The following is a 19,315-nucleotide window of genomic DNA, read 5'->3' as shown; positions in this document are numbered from 1 at the left end:
GTATCGCATATCGCATTATTTAACATGATATTGCATATGGCATTTTTCTTCAACATCGCACAGCCCTATTACTGAGTGTCTGTTCACACCAAGTGTAAATGGCATGCTTTGTAGGGTTAGGGGTAGGTGCAGGGAGGGCTTTTAGGGCCTCTTTAGGGTGGCATTCATTTAATAATTTAAATAAAAATAATATTTTACACTCTGTCATTATTGCATCCTGTTAATGTACAACAATACTGAGGTACAAATAGTATGTATTTGTCAAAATAAAGTATAAATTACATATAATTACTGTTTACACATATTACAAAGAACTTCTACTTTATATGGTGTAAATAGAATACATCTCTATTTTCACTTAGTAAATAGCATCTACAGCTAAGAAAATGTTATTTTCACATTTATTTTATATTTACACTTAGTGTATAGCCGCTGCCATATAATGAATGGTTGTACAGTGATTGTGACCAATCATAATTTACAGTTGTAGTGATTATAATATAATAGCTTTTTATGTATTTGTTGTATTACAAATACATAAAAAAAATATTAATTTATTTATTACTATTTTATGTATTTGTTTTACTAATTTAGTTTTTTGCTTAAGTGTTATACAACTTGCAGCAGACAATATATTTTTTTCCTGTCATCCGGTAATAATAATTCTGCATCCATCAAACAAAACACACTTACTTGAGAAGAACAAAATTGTCTAAGGTAATAAGACTTTTTTTTTTTCAAAACTATATATTGAATTACAAAGCATAAATCTCACAAATTGTTTGATTTTATGGTTTAAGGAAAAAAGCATGAATCCATTTGATTAACATACCCCAAGGAAATATAATTCAATACAAAGACCCCAAAAATGTATTTGAGTGATAGTGATTTCTCTTTTTTCCTCCCTGTTGCCCTGATTATTTCTAGTGGTCGCTCTACTAAAACAGTAGCAAAGGCCAAAATGAAACAAAAACAATAATTAAGAATATTGTGATGTGAATGTGGCTGCATTGAAACATACATGCTGTGTGAAGTAATACTACACACACACGTATGAATAGTCATAATGAGTGCTTTCAGTTCTCTCAGCTTTTATAATAAAAGATGTTAGCAGGGATCAAGTGTTCAAAGAGGGACTGAAACAATTTTTGCAGTTTTGAGAAAATGGTTAAATTACTGTTTTGAACACACTGTACTGTTTTTACACAAGCTGTTTTTACAGTCTGAATCTCTTTTGTGCACGTGTCCCTCCTCTTCTTTTGGCGAAGGTTACACAAGTTGAAACCAGAGCCGAGTATCATCAGTTGAAACTGATTTTCATCGTCTCTCAGTAGTTTAATCATGCGTCAGCTCGACCCTTTTGACAGCTCCGTTTAAAACCTAATCTACTCATCTCATTCCTCTCATCGCCACCCTCTCCACAATCAGCACAAAGGCTCCGTTTCAGCCATCAGCAATTGGTGTTTTACTTCAGTTCGTCTCTCTTTTTCCCTCCGTCTCTTGCTCAGTGTGCAGGTGATATGTAGTGCTTGAACCCTCACTCTTCATTCTGCATGACTCTTATAATTTCACGCTTTCCATGCAATGGAGACCTCTCTCATACTTGATTTATTGTTTTGGACCAGATATAGATTGAAATGATGCTTGAACTTCTTGAAATATCTCCACATCCGTTAAATTAAACACATTTACTACTAAGAAGCACAAATTTGTTGATGCAAGAAATGTTTTCAAGAATATTTGGTTATAAGTTACAAAGCATAACATTTTTGTAATTTACCCCAAGAAAACTTTAAGATGCATTGAAGATACAATGATACAAAGTATTTAGTTGCTTAAATAGTATGAATCATGTATATATATATATATATCATCCTGTTTAAAGGAAACTCTTTACATAGCATGCATAACTTCTTCAAATAAAGTGATTTTACATAATATTTATAAATATTTAAAAAAAGTTTTGATAAATTTATACTTCAGAAAGCAACTTCTTGATTCTATAATGCTAGTATTTTTTTTGGTACAAAAACTTTGTTAAAAAATGAATGTGTATTTGCTCAATATTGGCCAATTTATCTAATTATATTGGTCAGCCACTAATAGATCTGAACAAGATTATATTTACCATTTAACTGTTTAAGTACGCGTTCAGCATCTCTTCTCGTCATGAAGGCTACAAAACCACAATTCCTTTCTCCGGCCCTCTCCTCATCAGACCTGGGCCACATAATTTTCACACTGGCTAATGGACCATAGCGTATGTATATATAAAAAATGTATTACAGTTTACACTAAACTATTAAGCAGCACAACTGTTTTCAATATTAACAATAAAAGAATTGTTTCTAATATGTAGCTTATTAGAATGATTTCTGGAGGATTATATGACACTGAAGTGAGTTATTACATTTTCAAATATATTACAATAGAAAACACAAACCTTTGAACTGAAGTGTAAGTGTGACTGACTTGCAAATTATCTTGTTGAAATTTAAATATTTTTACTGGAAAAGAAGACAAAAATACAGTTTAATACTGTTTTTTAGCAACTAACAGAACCTTTATTATTTTCCTGGACTAATGTAGACACTACATCTCCAGCTGTACTGTACCCTGGGATATATTTGCTCAGCGTGGGTTTAGTATTGCCCTGGAGGTGTTAGTGATTGCTTTTGGGGACCTGAAATGATTGTGTGTTTGTGCTTCCTGCCAGGATACTGACCAGGTTGTTGGAAGTGTCTGATGACCCTCAGGTTATTGCTGTTGCAGCTCACGATGTGGGGGAATATGTGAGACATTACCCTCGGGGCAAGAGGTGAGCAAGTATCCTTCATCCTTCATCTATAAATTACCATCTCTCTGACTCTGCTGCTTTTTACACAATACCCAAATATTCTGCAGCTCTATATGATTATAGAGCTCAGAATCGCGCAAGTTACAGTTATTACCTCCTGTGCTGTCTGCTTGCATGCGATAATATCAGTGTCAATTTAAACTTGCTTCACTTCAAAGAGAGCAGCGTATTAACTCATCCAGGCTGACCAATTGCAAGATATTGCCCAAGCTTTGCCATTTATATTGTCGGCACGTAGCATTCATGATCGGCCAATCAATTTTAGACCTAAGAAGGTTACACATAGTTTCCCTCTGTAAGTAGAGTGATCCGCCACTTGTGTCCAACTCTGCTGTGAGTGGCTAATACCTTCTCTAATCCAGACTTTCCTCCCCCTGAGGTCGACCACTCAGAACACACACTCTCACTTATCTCTATAGAACGCCCCCACCGTTCAAAGAAACCAGTCAATCTATAGGGACTCGTTGGTCTGAATCAGCCTTGGTTCTAACCCTGTAATTAGACCACTAGAACAAATTAGCTTCTGCAGGTGAGCAGTTGCCCAAAAGAATTGCATTCATTTGCGATAAGTGCTGAATTATTGCCTTTCCATCTTTTGTTCTCCAAGAAGTGATTTTGTTTTAACTGTGGCTAAATGTGAGCTATAAATATAGAACAAATAAATATTCCTGATTTAAAAAAGAACTGTTAAGCTTGCACTACACATAATAGTTTTAATAAGAAGACCCATTGCCAAAAAGTGTATAAGATCAAGCACCGAGCCATGCAGTCTGCATTTACAAATATTTGTGAAAAAGGTGGGTCGTTCTGAAGAGCTGAATTCAAGCGTGGTACTGTGGTAGGATCTCACCTTTGCAATAAGTCCATTTGTGAAATTTCATCCTTGCTAGATATTCCATTGTCAACTGTAAATGTTATTATTGGAAAGTTGAAGTGTTTCTTCCACTGGCAATAATATCAGCACACAAACTCTGCGGTGAGAGCTTCATGGAATGGGTTTTTATGACCGAGCAGCTGCATGCACAAGTACAATGTCAAGTGTCAGATGGAGTGGTGTAAAGCACGCTGCTGCTTGACTATGGAGCAATGGAGACGTGTTCGTTGGAGTGACGAATCAAGCTTCTCTGTTTGGCAGTCTGATGGGCAAGTCTGGGTCTGGCTGATGACAGGAGAACATTACCTGCCTGACTACACTGTCAACTGGGAGTTTGGTCAAGAAGGGATAATGGAAAGGGGCTGTTTTTCTGGGGTTGGGCTAAGCCCCTCTCTTTCATTTCCTAACGATACATTTTGGACAATGATATGCACTTAACTTTGGGTGAAAAGTTTAAGCAAAGGCCCTTTTCTATTCCAGCGTGACTGTTCCTGAGTTCACCGTGTCCATAAAGACATGGTTGGATGAGTTTGGTATCAAAGAACTTCAGTAGCCAGCATGGAGTCCTGACCTCAGCCCTATTGAATATCAGTGGCAAAAATGCTTTACTGGATGAATGGGCAGAAATGTCATCAATAAACAGAAACACTCCAAAGTCTTGTTGAAAGATACATACATTTTCTACTTTTGTCCATAAAGTGTATATGTGTGTATGTGTGTGTGTGTATATATATATATATATAAACAGACACTATTTATATACATATATATAGTGTCTATATATAATGTGTGTGTATGTATATGTGTATGTTTTTATACATATACACTATATGGACAAAAGTATAAAATGTATGGCTAAATCTATATACGTACATGCATTATACATGGCTGGGCAGTGTGTGTATATATCACAGAAGGCAACCTTTTTAGTGGTTTGTTAGTTTGCGTTTTGTTTTATTTCTTTTAGTTTAGGATTGAGTTTTTTATTTTAATGATTGCCATTGCCAGAAATGATGCAGCTGTTTTTCTCTGTTATTCCCAGAGTTGAATTGAAAGGCAAAGAGGTCCTGTGTTATTACCCGTCTTGCAGAACATAATAATCTGGAACTGCTTCTCTCTGCTTCTCTGTCCTTTAGGGTGATCGAACAGCTGGGTGGTAAACAACTAGTGATGAACCACATGCATCATGAAGACCAGCTTGTCCGCTATAATGCCCTGCTGGCCGTCCAGAAGCTTATGGTGCATAACTGGTATGTTTAACTTTATATGCATTAATGAATCCAAAATCTATGTTCAGCATTTGCTTTGCAGTGAACTCACACAAACAATTTGATTTATTTATTACTATTTTTGATATTATTACTATTATTATTTTTATTTACAGGATTACATTTTAACCCAACTTATGTTGTACAATTACCTCTTTAAAAGCAATTCTGGTTGTTGTATTTATTTCTAAAGTAAACTAGTCATGGTGTTTGTGGCTGACGCACCATTGCCCTAAATAGTGACCTGGAAAGGAGCTTTTCTCACTTCGGTACTACATAATAATGAATTATTCAGTGGACCATTGTGTTTTTTCAGCATTAGTTGATCTTTGATTAAAACCAAGGGCACAAAATAAATGGGGAAAAAAACATGATTAACTTCTCCATGCATGTTTGATGTGTTTATGAGAGCAGCGAACTGTTGAATTAAGCTGGCAAGTCGCTGGCTCAGGTTCAGGTAACCGACCTAACACAAGTAGCTTATTATTGTGTCTGCATTCATCCTTATGAGCTTCAAATGACTCTTTCAACAGGGATAATAAACCTCAAAGGTCCCAGAATATAGCATACGTGTTTGAAACACAATAGACGTGTACTGGTGTACATTTAGTGGTGTCATGAAGAGTAATTGTTCGCTGTCAACGTTTCATTACAGTGGCTTTAAATCAACCTTCAAGTACAAAGTTAACTGTCAAATTGAGCAGAATACAAGTCCCTTTAAATGCTGCCTGAATAGTCTAGATTACTCCTGCATAGAGAGAATGCAGTTGCATGCTCCATAAAGTATCTCCGAATAATTCATCTTTATCATCGGCTCCACTGCAGGAGAAATAAATTTATGGAGGCAGATGCTCCAGGGAAAATGTATGTTAGTATTTATGCTGTGAACCCAGACCAAGGGATATATAAATGAAACCGCTAAGAGCTGTTGAGATATTTAACAATCTCTCATTTCCTTACTTAGAAACAGTTCTGTCTGCAAACTCTGACTCAGTGTATCATGCAATTATTAGACATTAGCTAAATGGCTTACATGTTATTTTCAGGATTAATTGTGCATAATTTTGCAGCGGTTTGACGCAAAGCTTAGCATGTCACCACCAAAAAAAAGTAAAAACCATGCAGAGTGCATGTATTATTTGATCTGAAGGACGTGAAGGCCAACTCTTATTTGTATTCTTAATTGAAGGAGGAAATTACAGGGGATGTAATAGCCGGGTGATTGAGTTAAGATTCGGTGAATGTAGTTACCAAGAGCCGTACTAGAAAGGACTTTTTTTGCCTCTTCTCAAAAGCCATCTTTGCAATCTAGTTGCATCCACGAATGCCATTTCCTTTTGCTGCACTCTTTTTGAGAGGTTTGATATCTGAAGATTGTCTTCTCTTATCTATCATGGTGTTGAGATGATGTTCTCATGGAGGAACTTCTAGTTTCCATGGCATTAATTGCGTCACTCATTGTCTTCATGGTTTCCGGCATAAAAGTACTTGACGTTTTTTTGTTGTTGTTGTTTTGTTTTTTTGAACAGCTTTTTTTTCTACTCCGAGTTTAATACAGAAAATAACACCAAAAAAAGCTGCTGCCTTGTGCGTACAGTTTATTTTCCCCTTGAGGGTTGTGGTGCTGTGGCTTTTTCCCATTCTCACCCCATAGAGGCTGTTTGGTGTCATGGCAACAGCAGGAGGAGAAGATGTTTGAGTTGGCACAGTTCTAGATGGCCAACTTCGCATGCTGTTAGCTTATTGTATCTGTACCATCTGGGTTAACCCCTGGAGGTGTGAATGCTGTGCATGTGCAGCAATTCAGCCTGAGACCATAGCCTTGAGATGATGGACGACAGTGCTTAATCATTTTTTTTAAAATGTTTGTTTTGTAGAAGCCCTTACTCACTTAAGGACTTCATCTGTGTTCTGATGCAGCTTAGCATGAGGTTTCAGATGTGCTTCACTGTTATGAAACATAATTTAATTAGAAAATGAAGTCATGATAAGAATAACTGAAAAAATATTAAGCAAGATTTCACTACAAAACATGACCAAATGTAATCACACCTTCGCTATGTTATGTGCGTCATAGCATTTAGAAATGATTCATAAATGTGTACAAATTTAAACAGAAATGGCATAGAAATTCAAAGACATATAGTGAAGTTTGTGTGTGTTTGTATATGTGTATATATATATATATATATATATATATATATATACATACATACATACATACATACATACATACATACATACATACATACATACATACATACATACATACATACATACATGCTGTACTGCACAGATCTTATATAATGTTACACATCATTTTTCCCCAACAGTTAACCAAATGTTCCCTTCAAACATATAAGATTATATTTGCGTGCACAAGCAAATAAGTATAGTAAACAATAGGATAAAAATGACAAATTATTTCTAAAAATAGTTCAGCTTGTCAGCTGAAGAGATATGAGCAAATCGAAACACATGAACGGCATAAATGGAGTTTGCACATGCATCACCGTCATTGTGATGTGTATGTGAAATGTTTAATTTGACTTTATGTACTTAATATCACCAAAATACACCATTAAATGTTCTCAAAGCTAAGCTCAACAGGCTGAACACGCTGTAACTGTTGTGTGCACATGATGCGCGCCGCTCTTCCATTCAGAGCTGCGTGCTTTCATTAATTTGCGTAACACTCACACTTTAATCGTATTTATAGTTCCTAAATTAATCAAGCTGTGAACGTGTTTGCTCACGTTCCAGCTCTTACTCCTCCGGCCTTGCGTGCTGTATAGATTGTCGACCCTGGTTTAGGTTATTTAAGAAATAAAATTTCGCCAAAGAAGATTTTTAAAGCAACCTGCTTCAATGTAGCTAATATGTTATAATAGCATCACGCTTAACAATGAGAGTTTAAATAATTGTATTGTGAAGATCGGATGCGGATCTAAGTCAGAGGTGGATGGTTTGTTTTTAACATTGGATCCTGTTATGTTATAGCTGATCTGCGCATCTCTGTATGCCCATCTCTACTCTTGTTCCTGTTCCTGTTCCTGTTCCAAGTTTCCTTTTTAAGTAATTTGAAATAGATTTTTAGTTGCTATATATATATTATGCATTTTGAATGTAATATGGCAATTGAATACACTAAATTGGTTTAGTTCACAGATAGTAATGTTTGCAATTTCCGCAATAAAACAAAAAAGGAAACAAATTGGTTGTTCATTTTAATATACATGTCTTATTTTCTCTTGTATATTTACTATTGCTATTTAATAAAGAAAAGGTGCTTCTTATCTGATTACTTAATTAATCAACGGAATAATTGGTAGAATACTCAATTGCTATAATAATAATTGATAGCTGCTGCCCTAAATTAAAGTAAAATAAGTAAAGATATATGACTGATATGGCTTGTTGGACTCAATATTTATATAGTGTTTTTATTATTATTATTATTATTTCTGAATAGTATTATAACTTTTATCATGAGAAAGTGGTGACATGCCTTGAAAAATTATTATTTCCATTTCTTGAACTCAGAAACTCTTAAATGAGGTAATTTTAGAAGCAGTCCACAGAGTAATAGAGCATTCATTTGAATCCTCTTAGTCATTAAAGTCTTAGACACCTGAGGACGCAGGTAGATTGTTAATAAGCTCTTCATTTTTGTAAAATTCACAGTCTTGTTGGAGCCTGATTGCCACAGCAGAGTTGTCCCTTTCTTTTCAGCTTTAAAAATCATCCACAGTCCTTCAAACACGAGGTCACCTTGGGTCATAGTTGTATTTAACAGCGGTCGAATGAATAAGGCCACAGATATAGTCAGACGTCTCATAAGCCACACTCAGAAGATGAGTCTGACGTCTCTTGCTGTATACAGGATGAATGAGGATAAACTCACCTTTGGCTTTTCTTACTGATAGTTATAGGACCTTGACATTGAAAAAATGTAGGAATCGGTTAAAGGTGTCAGCGAAGAAAAAGTTAAGAGTCTCTTGAATTCATCACGTTGACACTATGACCCTCAAATACATCTTGTGGTTTGGGTCGATTGCAAGTTTGGCAGAAAATTGAATGCAAAGTGCAGGGGACTGAGCCCTGTGGAGTCTTTGGTTCACTGTGAAAGGTGTGATTGTTGTCTGTCCAGTTTGTTCTGGAGGAATATTTTTGCGTAGGCTGTGTTGGATGCCATTCAGCCCAAAAGTCTGGGACCACACTGGAAATGTGAGATACTAAATCCTAATTTAAACCTGGGAAAACGTACAAAATTATACCTCCGAGGTGACTCATAATAGTGCTTTTTAGTGGGAAATGAAAATAGATTTCAGTATAATGATTCATTTGGGATTTAATGTGCTTCTCTGCATACTCATTTTAGACTCCACCAATGTGTTTTTTTTTTATATATTCATAAAGCGAGGGTCCATTTTGGCATTTAAATTAAGACCTTTATGCAAGTTTACATTTGGCCGTTTTAATAAATGAATGTCATCTGCTGATCTTTATTTTAGCTTGAAGCTTCACTTCAATTAGCACAAAGCAGTGCAACTAATCGGACATTAATATTCAGTTATTTATGACCCACAGATAGACCTTATGGTCATAAACTTAGTTCTCAAATGTAATTGGCTGAGAGCCTTTTCCAGCCATGCAATATTCTTCTAATATCACACGGAAATCGTTTTAGTTTGTGTCACTCTGCTTGTTTCCACTGGACCTATACTGGCAGCATTTCTCACATAAATGTACAAATACCACTGTTTGTGTCGCAAATGTAGTTTTTGGAGTGTTTTTTAGGCGATCATGTAGTTGTTCAGATCTTAAATATGCAATTTATATATAAACAGAGCAGCTATTTGAACATGTGCTTAGATGTTTTTGGAGGTGTGAGCTGTCAGAGGCCATCTAGGACTCGCATAACCGCTAAGAACAGCTTTATCTCGGCCAGTCCTTCGGGAATTTGCAGCTGTCTCTTATGAAGATAGTCATTAAAAATGTAAGTTTTTTTCTCATAAGTAGTTCCTCACAAAACTTGTTTCTTATTTATTTACACATTTGTGCTCTCAAAGAAAGGCTGTGTGACATTGAAAAAAAGAAAAGAAAAAAAAACTGTGGTACATTTTGTGGTATAAGGTTTTCTGTGGTATATATTGTGATTTGAAAAAAGTCCCCAGATGACTTGAAAAGCTTTATTTAGAAAGAATGAATAATTGTAGACTGATTGGGGTGATTTTGAAGGAGAGTGAATCTTCATAAAAATGAATAAACACATTACAGGCATAGATAAATACAATAGAACCACAATATGCACATGAAATAAACAGTGCTTTAGCCTGTTTTTCAGGTAAGTCTAATAGTATTCAGGCACAGAGATTAAATAACCAAATGTAAAATATCATTGCGTAGTCTTTACTTTATACATTTAAATAGAATGAATCTTTGTTAAAGCTACAACATTAATTAATTAGACAGCAGCAGGAATATCAGGTTGCTGTCACTTTAGGACCGAAAACACAGATCCAATATAAATATACACATCTGGTTGTGTTTCTCAATTGTTTACGTTCACGTAAGCCATCTTGGGCCAGTTGCAGCAAGTCTTAGCCTAGTTTTAAAGTAAATGGCCACTTATGCATCAACTTATGCACTTTTAAATATTTTTGCGTTGCACTATTAAACTTAGTTGAAGCCTAAATCTACGTATAAACTAAATATTTACGAAAGCCTCCAATCAGGAGTAATGGTTGGAATAAAATAGCAGTCATACTGAACTGCATCAATAAGCTCTTGTTTCACATGACAGACTTCAATCCTTTACACGTATATGATAATGCTGATTTTTACACTCGCTTACATTTTAAGAGAGAAAACATTGTGAATATTTTACTATGTTACCAGTTAACACAAACCCAAGCTGTGTGCATCTGTCCCATCAGTCTGTGTTGTCAAAAATGTCTTATTTTTTTGTTTCAGTATTTATTTATGAATCCCTAATTTTGTTTCAAATAGCCTACAGTTTCTGAATGTTACTTATACATAAAAGCACTTATGTTATTCATGATTACGTATTGTATTTAATGGAAAATTATTTTCATCAAAAGTATTTAGAATGTAGTTCACAACATTTCAACAACTTCTGCTCACGTGTTTGAAGGCTGCTTTTGGATCATTGAGGGAACATATTTATCATACGTGACTACGCATTACTTTTTTTACTGTAGTACGCCCTACTAGCTACGTTCTGCCTTCAGAACAAATGGTGCAACTTTTTTAAAAAAAAGTATGGTTATCTACAAACTATGTAGTTTTTACTAAGCCTCTTTACATTTCAATTTAAGAAAAAACTTGTGAATGGCTGGTGCAACCCTACCCTTGTGTTTACCAGGATACTTACACAGGCAGATTTTTTTTGTGTGTATACGCCCCATTGTCTGTTCAAGCATGATTTCTGCGCGAGTTCAGAATTGAGTTCTTTCATGTGTTCTTACACTCAAATGGTTTAAAATCACTTTATTGTTTAGTCTGGCAGAACCTGAAACATTTGAAAATGATCAGCTTTTGCTTTGTTATGTTTAAAGTTTGCAATTACTCTGAAAATCACGAGTGTTTTGAACAGTGGTGCCTGGTCTGTACGGATCAACTATGATCGCTTGATATCGCACCTCCTGCAGTCGCGAATGCGCACATCACATCACAATATTGATGATAAAATATATTGCGCAGCCTTACATCAAACTGTTTTATGAAAGCAATAACACACTCATAGTTGCACTCATACTCGTCTGATTAATTGCCCATTTGTTTCCTCTTCTGTTCAGCTTGTTTCCACCACAGAATAAAACATTTCGAAAGATAATTGCGACTTTTCATCTCACAATTGCGAGTTTACATCTCATAATTCAGACTTTTTTCTCATAAACTCGCAATATGATGTTATAATATTCTCATAAATAAATATAAAGTCAAAACTCAGACTTTTTTTCCCTCAGAATTCTAACAATTCTGGCTTCATAACTCGCAACTGAGTAATAATTTGCAATTACCTTTCTTTATTTAATTTTTTTATTCTGTGGTGTAAACAAGCTTCCATACACAACTGCAAACTGCAAAAACTGCTAACCGTTTTCCAATTATTTCATAAACGTATGGTGCCTAAAGTGAGGATGAAGCAAATTTCTCTACAACTGGGATTCCTAAACTTCTTTTTTTTTTTTTTTTTGTCAGCCAAAGTCCATTTGTATAATGATGATTATTTTATATTATTTTTGATTTCCTATTTCTAATAATGAAGACAAAAATAAAGTATTGTAATAATGCTATTGTACTTTAAAATAAAATAAAAGTAATATTTGCTTATGACTGTATCTGACATTATGAGTTTCAACATGATGTGTTAAAAAAAAATTACTTTTAGAAGTTCAACCTTTAGCTTTTATTTTTCAAGAAGACGTTTAGTCTGTTTAGCTGGCCGCAGGTTTAGAAACGCTTATTGTTTCCACGTCTCGTCCTGTCACATTTCGAGTTTGTTTTCAGTCATGTTTGTATTCCTGTTCTAGTCTTTTGCTGTCAGTTTGTTCATTAGTTCATTCTTCCTCAGTCCCCTGCCCGTTTGTCTCCTTGGTTACAGATTGATTTGAGTTTCAGTTCAGGTGTGTTTCATTAATTAGTCTCATTAGTTCTTGTTTGCTGTGTATTTAGGCCCCGCGTTTAGTCCTGTTCACTGTCTGTCATCGTCTATGCCAGTGATTTTTTTTCTGCTTGTTCTGTTCTTGTTTTTTGCAATCCTGAGAAAGCTGAGTATTTCTGTTAGTTTGGTATCATTAAAGACTGCTGCGCTTAGATCCAGTTCCATCTCTACTGCATTCAGCCCGTGATAAGTACAATGCTGAAAACTTACGTCCTCTAAAATGTTGGCAATTATGCACTAGGGGTTGAATTGCTTTGTGATGAAAGTCGCTGATGTCGTCATTAATGAACAAATGAGCCTGAACCTCGAGCTGAGACTTGAACGCGGGTTGGCTTGTGCGCAGCTATGGCATATGACACAGCGCTGCCCACAAGGCTATTGCTCCTACATAACAGCTTATTTTTACCAGTCCTTTTTATCTCACAGATTTCTGCTTGTTCTAAATCAGATACAGAAAAAGTAGCACAGTAAAGATTACATTTATATGAATACATTAGTGTGCGAGCGATTGCGTGATTGCGATCTGGCAGCGTCACTCTACTAGTAGTGAAGCTCTGTTTTAGTTACTAAAGCCCTATTTGGACGGGATTAGATTAACATGGTCATTTAAAGCCATTTTACCTCAGGACGTCTGTAATATTAATGGCCAATTCGCACGGGATAAGACATCTCAGTAAAACTAGCAGAAGTGGGAGGAGTAACTCGCTTTACGCACCTCCTTGACGTCATGTGCGTATGACGTTACCGTTATCACGTGAGCAAACACACAACCTGAGCACCAGTCTGAACTCCGTCTCCAATATATATGTGTTTTAATAAACAGTTAGGTCCAGTCTAACGATTCTGATTGGATTATGTTGGTAATAGACACTTTCCTAGAGCTAAAATGTGTTGTGCCTCTAATAAGTGCTTTTGATCTTCTTTTTGCTTTAAATGATATGCGGAAAATACTGGACATTTTCCACAGATTTGTCCCACCACCTACAATTCAACCGAATGCTTCAAGCGCCTCCAAGGTCGCAAAATGCGCTTTTTTAAAACTTTTAAACAGGAAATGACGGAATTTTACCATACATTTTTACAGCAGGTCTATTCGAACGGGATTAGTATTACCCGAGGTCATTTTTCCAGACCTTTTTACAGAAGGTAAAAGTCTCGGTAATCTTTACTGACGTTGTCCGTAATGATTACCGAGATGGCACATTCGGACGGGACTAAAATCACAGAGAACCTCTGGTAATAATTACTTTACCCCCACGTCCCCATGTTAAACTAATCCTGTCCGAATAGGGCTTAAGAAATATATGATAGAACTTCTTAGTTTCTAAGCTATTGATAAATCACAGAACGGTGTTCATTTCTGCGCTACTGAATGCTTCTGTGTGCGTGCGATCTGCGCGTGATGTGCACGCGGTCTGTATGTGTGTTCATTACAATGCAGCAGCGTAGAAGTGCGAATAACTTGAGTGTCAAAAAGATGGACTTCAAATATTTCTTTGTCCTGTTGCACCCTCTATAGGCCTTGACCAGCAACTAATCGACATCAAGCTTAAAGGTGTACTGTGTTAACTATAGCAGCATCTAGTGGTGAGGTTGCGAATTGCAACCGTCCACCACTCAACCCGCCCGTTCGAAGCACATAGAGAGCGTGAATTTTTTTTTTTTAACCAGTTCAGTGGAAATCCCGCCCTGCAGCTAATTTCATTGGCTAAGGCTACAGTGACGGGTAGGTTTAGTGATCAGTGTTTGGTGTAGGCAATCATTACTGTGACTGACACGACCAATAAAATCTTAAGAATCAGCTGCAGGGCGGGATTTCCGCTGAACTGGTTGGGGGGGGCTATAGAGAAGCTACGGTGGCTGACACAGGACAAAGATGTCGTCTGAGAGAGCAGAGAGTGACTACTCTGTAGAGAAGTTTGTCCATTAAAAGCCACTATTGAAACATGACGGTGCAAAATGCTGATTTCCCTGTTAGGGGATCCGTGTGTATGTAGATTGAAATGGCTCTGCACATAATGAACATAACGGTTCCTTATTTAAGGTCTCTACTCCCCAGAAAACAAAGTAATGTATATTATATTGCATTTCTGTCATTAGATCCTCATAAATACTACACACTGCACCTTTAAAGCATCATGACAGGGTATTAAAATTGACTAGACTGTGCTACCTCTATTAAGCACATGGAAAAAGCCACCCTGGCGAAATGAACAGTGCTGTGCCTCGCTCTGAAACACACGGCCATACCAGACGCCATGCAATAATAATCCAGCGATAAGCAATTTTTCTGTCCACACTAGACACAAAGTAAATGAGATCTGACCAAATCAATCAGACATCAGCCAATAAGAATCAGTCAGTCTCTAGGCAAGCGCACTGCAATTGCAAAAAAATGGATAAGTACATAATCAAATGCATAAATATTATTAATTACTTTAACATTTATTAAAAATGCATACTGAGTGACTGAAACAATCTTTGGCATAAAATACACGTTAGTTCACATTGAGTTGAATTATCCAATGCCACCTTCAGTATGGCTATAAAAGGCATGCAAAATGATATTCAGTCACAATAGACACTTTAAACATTAAACAAAGCACATAATCAGTGCAGGATTCTCATGTGTTGTTGTTCCAGCTGTGATGTTTCGGTAATAGAAACCGTTTCTGAAATAGAATCTGCGTGTCTTAAAGCTCTGATTAACATGATAACGATTGGCTTTCATTGTGTGCTGCGGCTTCATCTCTTGTCTGGTCAGGAAACGGTGCTAAACTAAACCACAGACTTTTATTGAATTATAATCTTTTCATCAAATCACACTCCCTGTAGTTTTTCCTCATGAACTCCCGCTTGGGAAACCCTCCTCTACTGTTACTTAATAATCTACATAACAAACTCTTAATGCCACGCATATTTTAAAAGATAAATGTAACTTTTTTTTCTCAGAATTGCGAGTTTATATCTAACAATTCTGACTTTATAACTTGTAACTGAGGGATAAAAAGTAGCAATTCCCTTTTTATTCTGTGCATGGCGGAAATGAGCTTCCGTACAATCTGGCTATCATTTGACCGTTTTCCAATTATTTCATAAACTTGTGGTGCCTAAAGTGATAATAAATGTAACATCCAGTACATCAGCAAATTTCTCTACGACTGAGATTCCTAAACCTGTTTTTTTCAGCCAAACCCCTGACAATATTTTCTTAAAGTACCCCCTGAAATTGAGCTAAAAGGTTCTCTAATGTCATTTAACATGATAAAGATTCACTTTCATTGTGTGTTGTGGCTTCATCTCTTGTCTGGTAAGTAAACAGTGCAAAAATGAAACCACAGACTTTATTTATTGAATTATAATCTTTTCATCGTCTCACAAACCCCCTGCAGTTTTCTCATGAACTCCCGCTTGGGAAACCCTCCTCTACAGTTACTTAATGCTCCATCTACATAACCAACCCTTAATGCCATGCACATCCTGTTTTGCAAGCTAGCCGTGAACACATTAGCTCAATTAATACACAAATTGGAAGTCAAGCTGTTATTAATCCTCATATTTTAGCCTGTTTTATCTCTACTGGATCCCTAATGAGTCAGCCCTCTGTGTTTCTCTGCTGATGTACAATAGCTCTGCGTTTATCGGTCTTGTTTCCATGCGAACATCAGCTGATGTGCTGAAGTCTGGCAAGTCGAGCCCAGTAGATGTTGGACAAGCTGCCAGAAATGACAGTTAATGAATGGCAGGTGTTTGCTAATTTTGTCAACTTACCAAGAAAGGAAAAGATCACATGGTTGCATCAGATAACTTCATAAAGCGCACTCAAGCTGATGAACTGATGTGCATCTCAGTGGATACTGTGTGTTCTGACAAAACTACATATTCAGATGCAAGGGATCTATTGTGTGTCCTTTCTGAATCTATAAGCTGTGCAATCGTATTTGAAGCACCTGAGGCCTGAAGTCAAGCAAACCACTTTAAAAAGGTCACTGTTTAAGACAAACTGTTAACAGGGTTTGATGGCTTTGGCTAGACTTCAAGATGGCGGGCGCTTTGAAAGGATTTAAATGACAGATAGCATTTCCCAACAGCTGAGAAACCACAGGTGTCATTCAGAATTAACTTGCCTTGGTAAAATGACATTTTCCGTAATCAAAGAGGAAGAAATCGAACCTCATGAAGATTATTCAGGAAGGCATGTTGAATTGAATGTAGTTAGATTGGAGAATCGGCTGTGGGAAGTGCTGTGATCAAACATTGGCGTCTTTAGTATTCACCTCTTTCAGTGTGCGTGACCGTTTGCTTTTTGTCTCAAAAAGCGGCAGCTCAAAAAACAGTTTTATTTAACTTGCATAAAGGAAAATCGAGAAATACAAAGAGGCGCACATCATAGCTGTTCAAAAAGATCAACATTAGCATAACGCTTCTGTGGTGTTTTTTTTCAGGGAGTACCTGGGGAAGCAGTTGCAGTCGTCCGAGCAGTCGGCTCCAGCTGTGGCTGCCCGAAGCTGAATCGCACATGCGCTTGTGTGTGAGCCGGAGTGTCTGATCCCGTGTTCTTGGTGTGAATGTAAATCTGTGCTATATATAATGAACGGGTTAAACAAAAAACGAGTTGATGTATTAAACCACCAGTTTATAATTTAGCTCTTCTTTGTTGTGCTTTGTTGTTGTGTAAAGTTGTGCGTTCTAAGTCACTAAAATCACATAAAGTGATCAGAGCAGTTCAGAGTATTACCAAATGTTATTTATGTCTTAAATGTAAAACGATGAGTATGCATTCCAATAAAGAGTCTACCACAATAAATGCATCTGTTCAACTAAGTGTTTTGAAACCTCCGACTTTGTTAGGCTGTTAATTTCACTCAAAGCAACTTCATATACCAGACGGACAGATGGAAAGAATCACATTGTCTGCTCAGCTCAGATTCGCTTCTGTCGGGAAAGTCATTTGCACTTGATTCTCTGTGATGTTGCAGTCTCATTCAAATATCAGATTTATATGGTAATCCTTCAATTTCACAAGTCATCATATCATTCCTTTAGTGTAATATACAATAGAAACCACATTCAGACCATATATTTATTTTCTGTCTCACAATGTTTTGCTTGTAGTAAAGCAAACTGATACGAAACGGCTATTGTGGATGTTGTAAATCCCTTTTTTCCAAATTATAATATTTTTATAAACCCTTAGGATAGCTTTGCTCTTTTGAAATCACAAATATGTCTCCATAAACAGAATCTAAAGATTCGTGTAACGACACAATAAACCTCAGATCATGAAATATGATTTCATATGTTTATATTAGATTTTATGGCCCTAAAAAGCTACAAACACCACCACAACAGGCAAGAGGCTTTTTTATTTCTATGAAAATACGCTACATAATTATTCTCTGTCATCTTCATTTTGCACACATCTCAAAATCAAATCAACAATCAGTGCATTGCACTATTCTTGAACCTTTTTTTGGACCCCATTGACTCGTAGTGGGGAAACAACTTAAACTCTTGTGTTACTCAGAAGAAAAAAAGTCTTACAGGTGGAAAAGCAGCCAGTTCATTTTTATTACAGATATTTTGTGCCAGTTTCACAAGAAGTGAAGAGTTTGTTATCTTAAACACATGGGATAAAAAAGGTTGTATTCGCAATAAATACATTTATTCCAATTTTACATTAAATTTACACTTTTGGATGAAAAAAATGCTCGAGTTAAATAAGTTTAACTTTTAAAAACGCGTCTCTAGAGTTAGGGGTGTAACGGCTCTCTGTAAAAAATCTAACCAGACCGCTTTTGGCCCACGGTTCGGTGCGTATCACCGCTGTTCGTCTCGAATCTGACGACGTATCTATAATCTGATTGTTAAAAATATCATAAAACGAGTTGCACATACAGCAGTTACATCCTCCCCCCCCCCCCCCCCCCCCCCCTTTAAGAAATAATGCACGGAAGGCAGAATTTTTTTATTACTCTTTCATTTCAACAAGATTGAAGATTTAATTTTTAGATACATGATATTCATTTTTTTCTTCTTTCTGTGTCATAGTCAGTAGCGCTTAAGGATCTTGGTTTTGACACGCTCGACCCAGGTTCAAATTCGCCTTTTGACGAGTTATCTCTTCTACCATTTCCCATCACACATCACATCAGAACGGCATTTACTTTCAATAAAAATGGAGAAAGTGTTCTTAAAGTGGAAATAAACTGCCTAAGGAAATTATATTTAATAACAATAAAATCATTTATTAGGGGTAGGTGTAGGGAGGGCTTTTATTGTCTCATAAGGTGGCATCCATTTAGTTATTTTAATAAATATAATAATTTACACTGTTATTGTTGCATCCTACACTGTAAAAAAAATGTGTTGGTTTTTGTTGGTTTTACTTAAAAAAGTAAGTAACCTGGTTGCCTTAATTTTGATTTTATTGACATTAAAAATTTTAGTTGATACAATGAAGGAAATTTGTTTAATAAATAGAAACTGAAAATATTATTGTATCTGAACCACATAAAAAATTTGATAAATCATGAAAATAGCACTATTTGGCATGTTTCACTGCATCATCAGAAATTAAACACACACAATTACCAATTTCACTTAGTAAATATCATCTACAGCTA

At 36.2% G+C, this 19,315-nt stretch overlaps 1 protein-coding gene across 2 annotated transcripts in view; it reads left to right on the top strand.

Moving 5' to 3' along the window:
* Positions 1-17,496, top strand: part of atp6v1h (ATPase H+ transporting V1 subunit H) — a 48,808-nt gene extending 31,312 nt beyond the window's left edge. For both annotated transcript variants that reach the window (XM_067453635.1, XM_067453634.1), the window contains 3 exons: positions 2,717-2,818; positions 4,868-4,981; positions 17,135-17,496. In XM_067453635.1, the coding sequence (XP_067309736.1) occupies positions 2,717-2,818; positions 4,868-4,981; positions 17,135-17,201 (283 nt within the window). In that variant the 3' untranslated portion in view covers positions 17,202-17,496. The remainder of the gene's footprint in view (positions 1-2,716; positions 2,819-4,867; positions 4,982-17,134) is intronic.
* Positions 17,497-19,315: the final 1,819 nt, after the last annotated feature.

The sequence above is a fragment of the Pseudorasbora parva genome, chromosome 9 (genome assembly GCF_024679245.1).
Source record: "Pseudorasbora parva isolate DD20220531a chromosome 9, ASM2467924v1, whole genome shotgun sequence".
NCBI classification, from domain to species: domain Eukaryota; kingdom Metazoa; phylum Chordata; class Actinopteri; order Cypriniformes; family Gobionidae; genus Pseudorasbora; species Pseudorasbora parva.
This window is presented reverse-complemented; position numbering and strand designations above follow the sequence as displayed.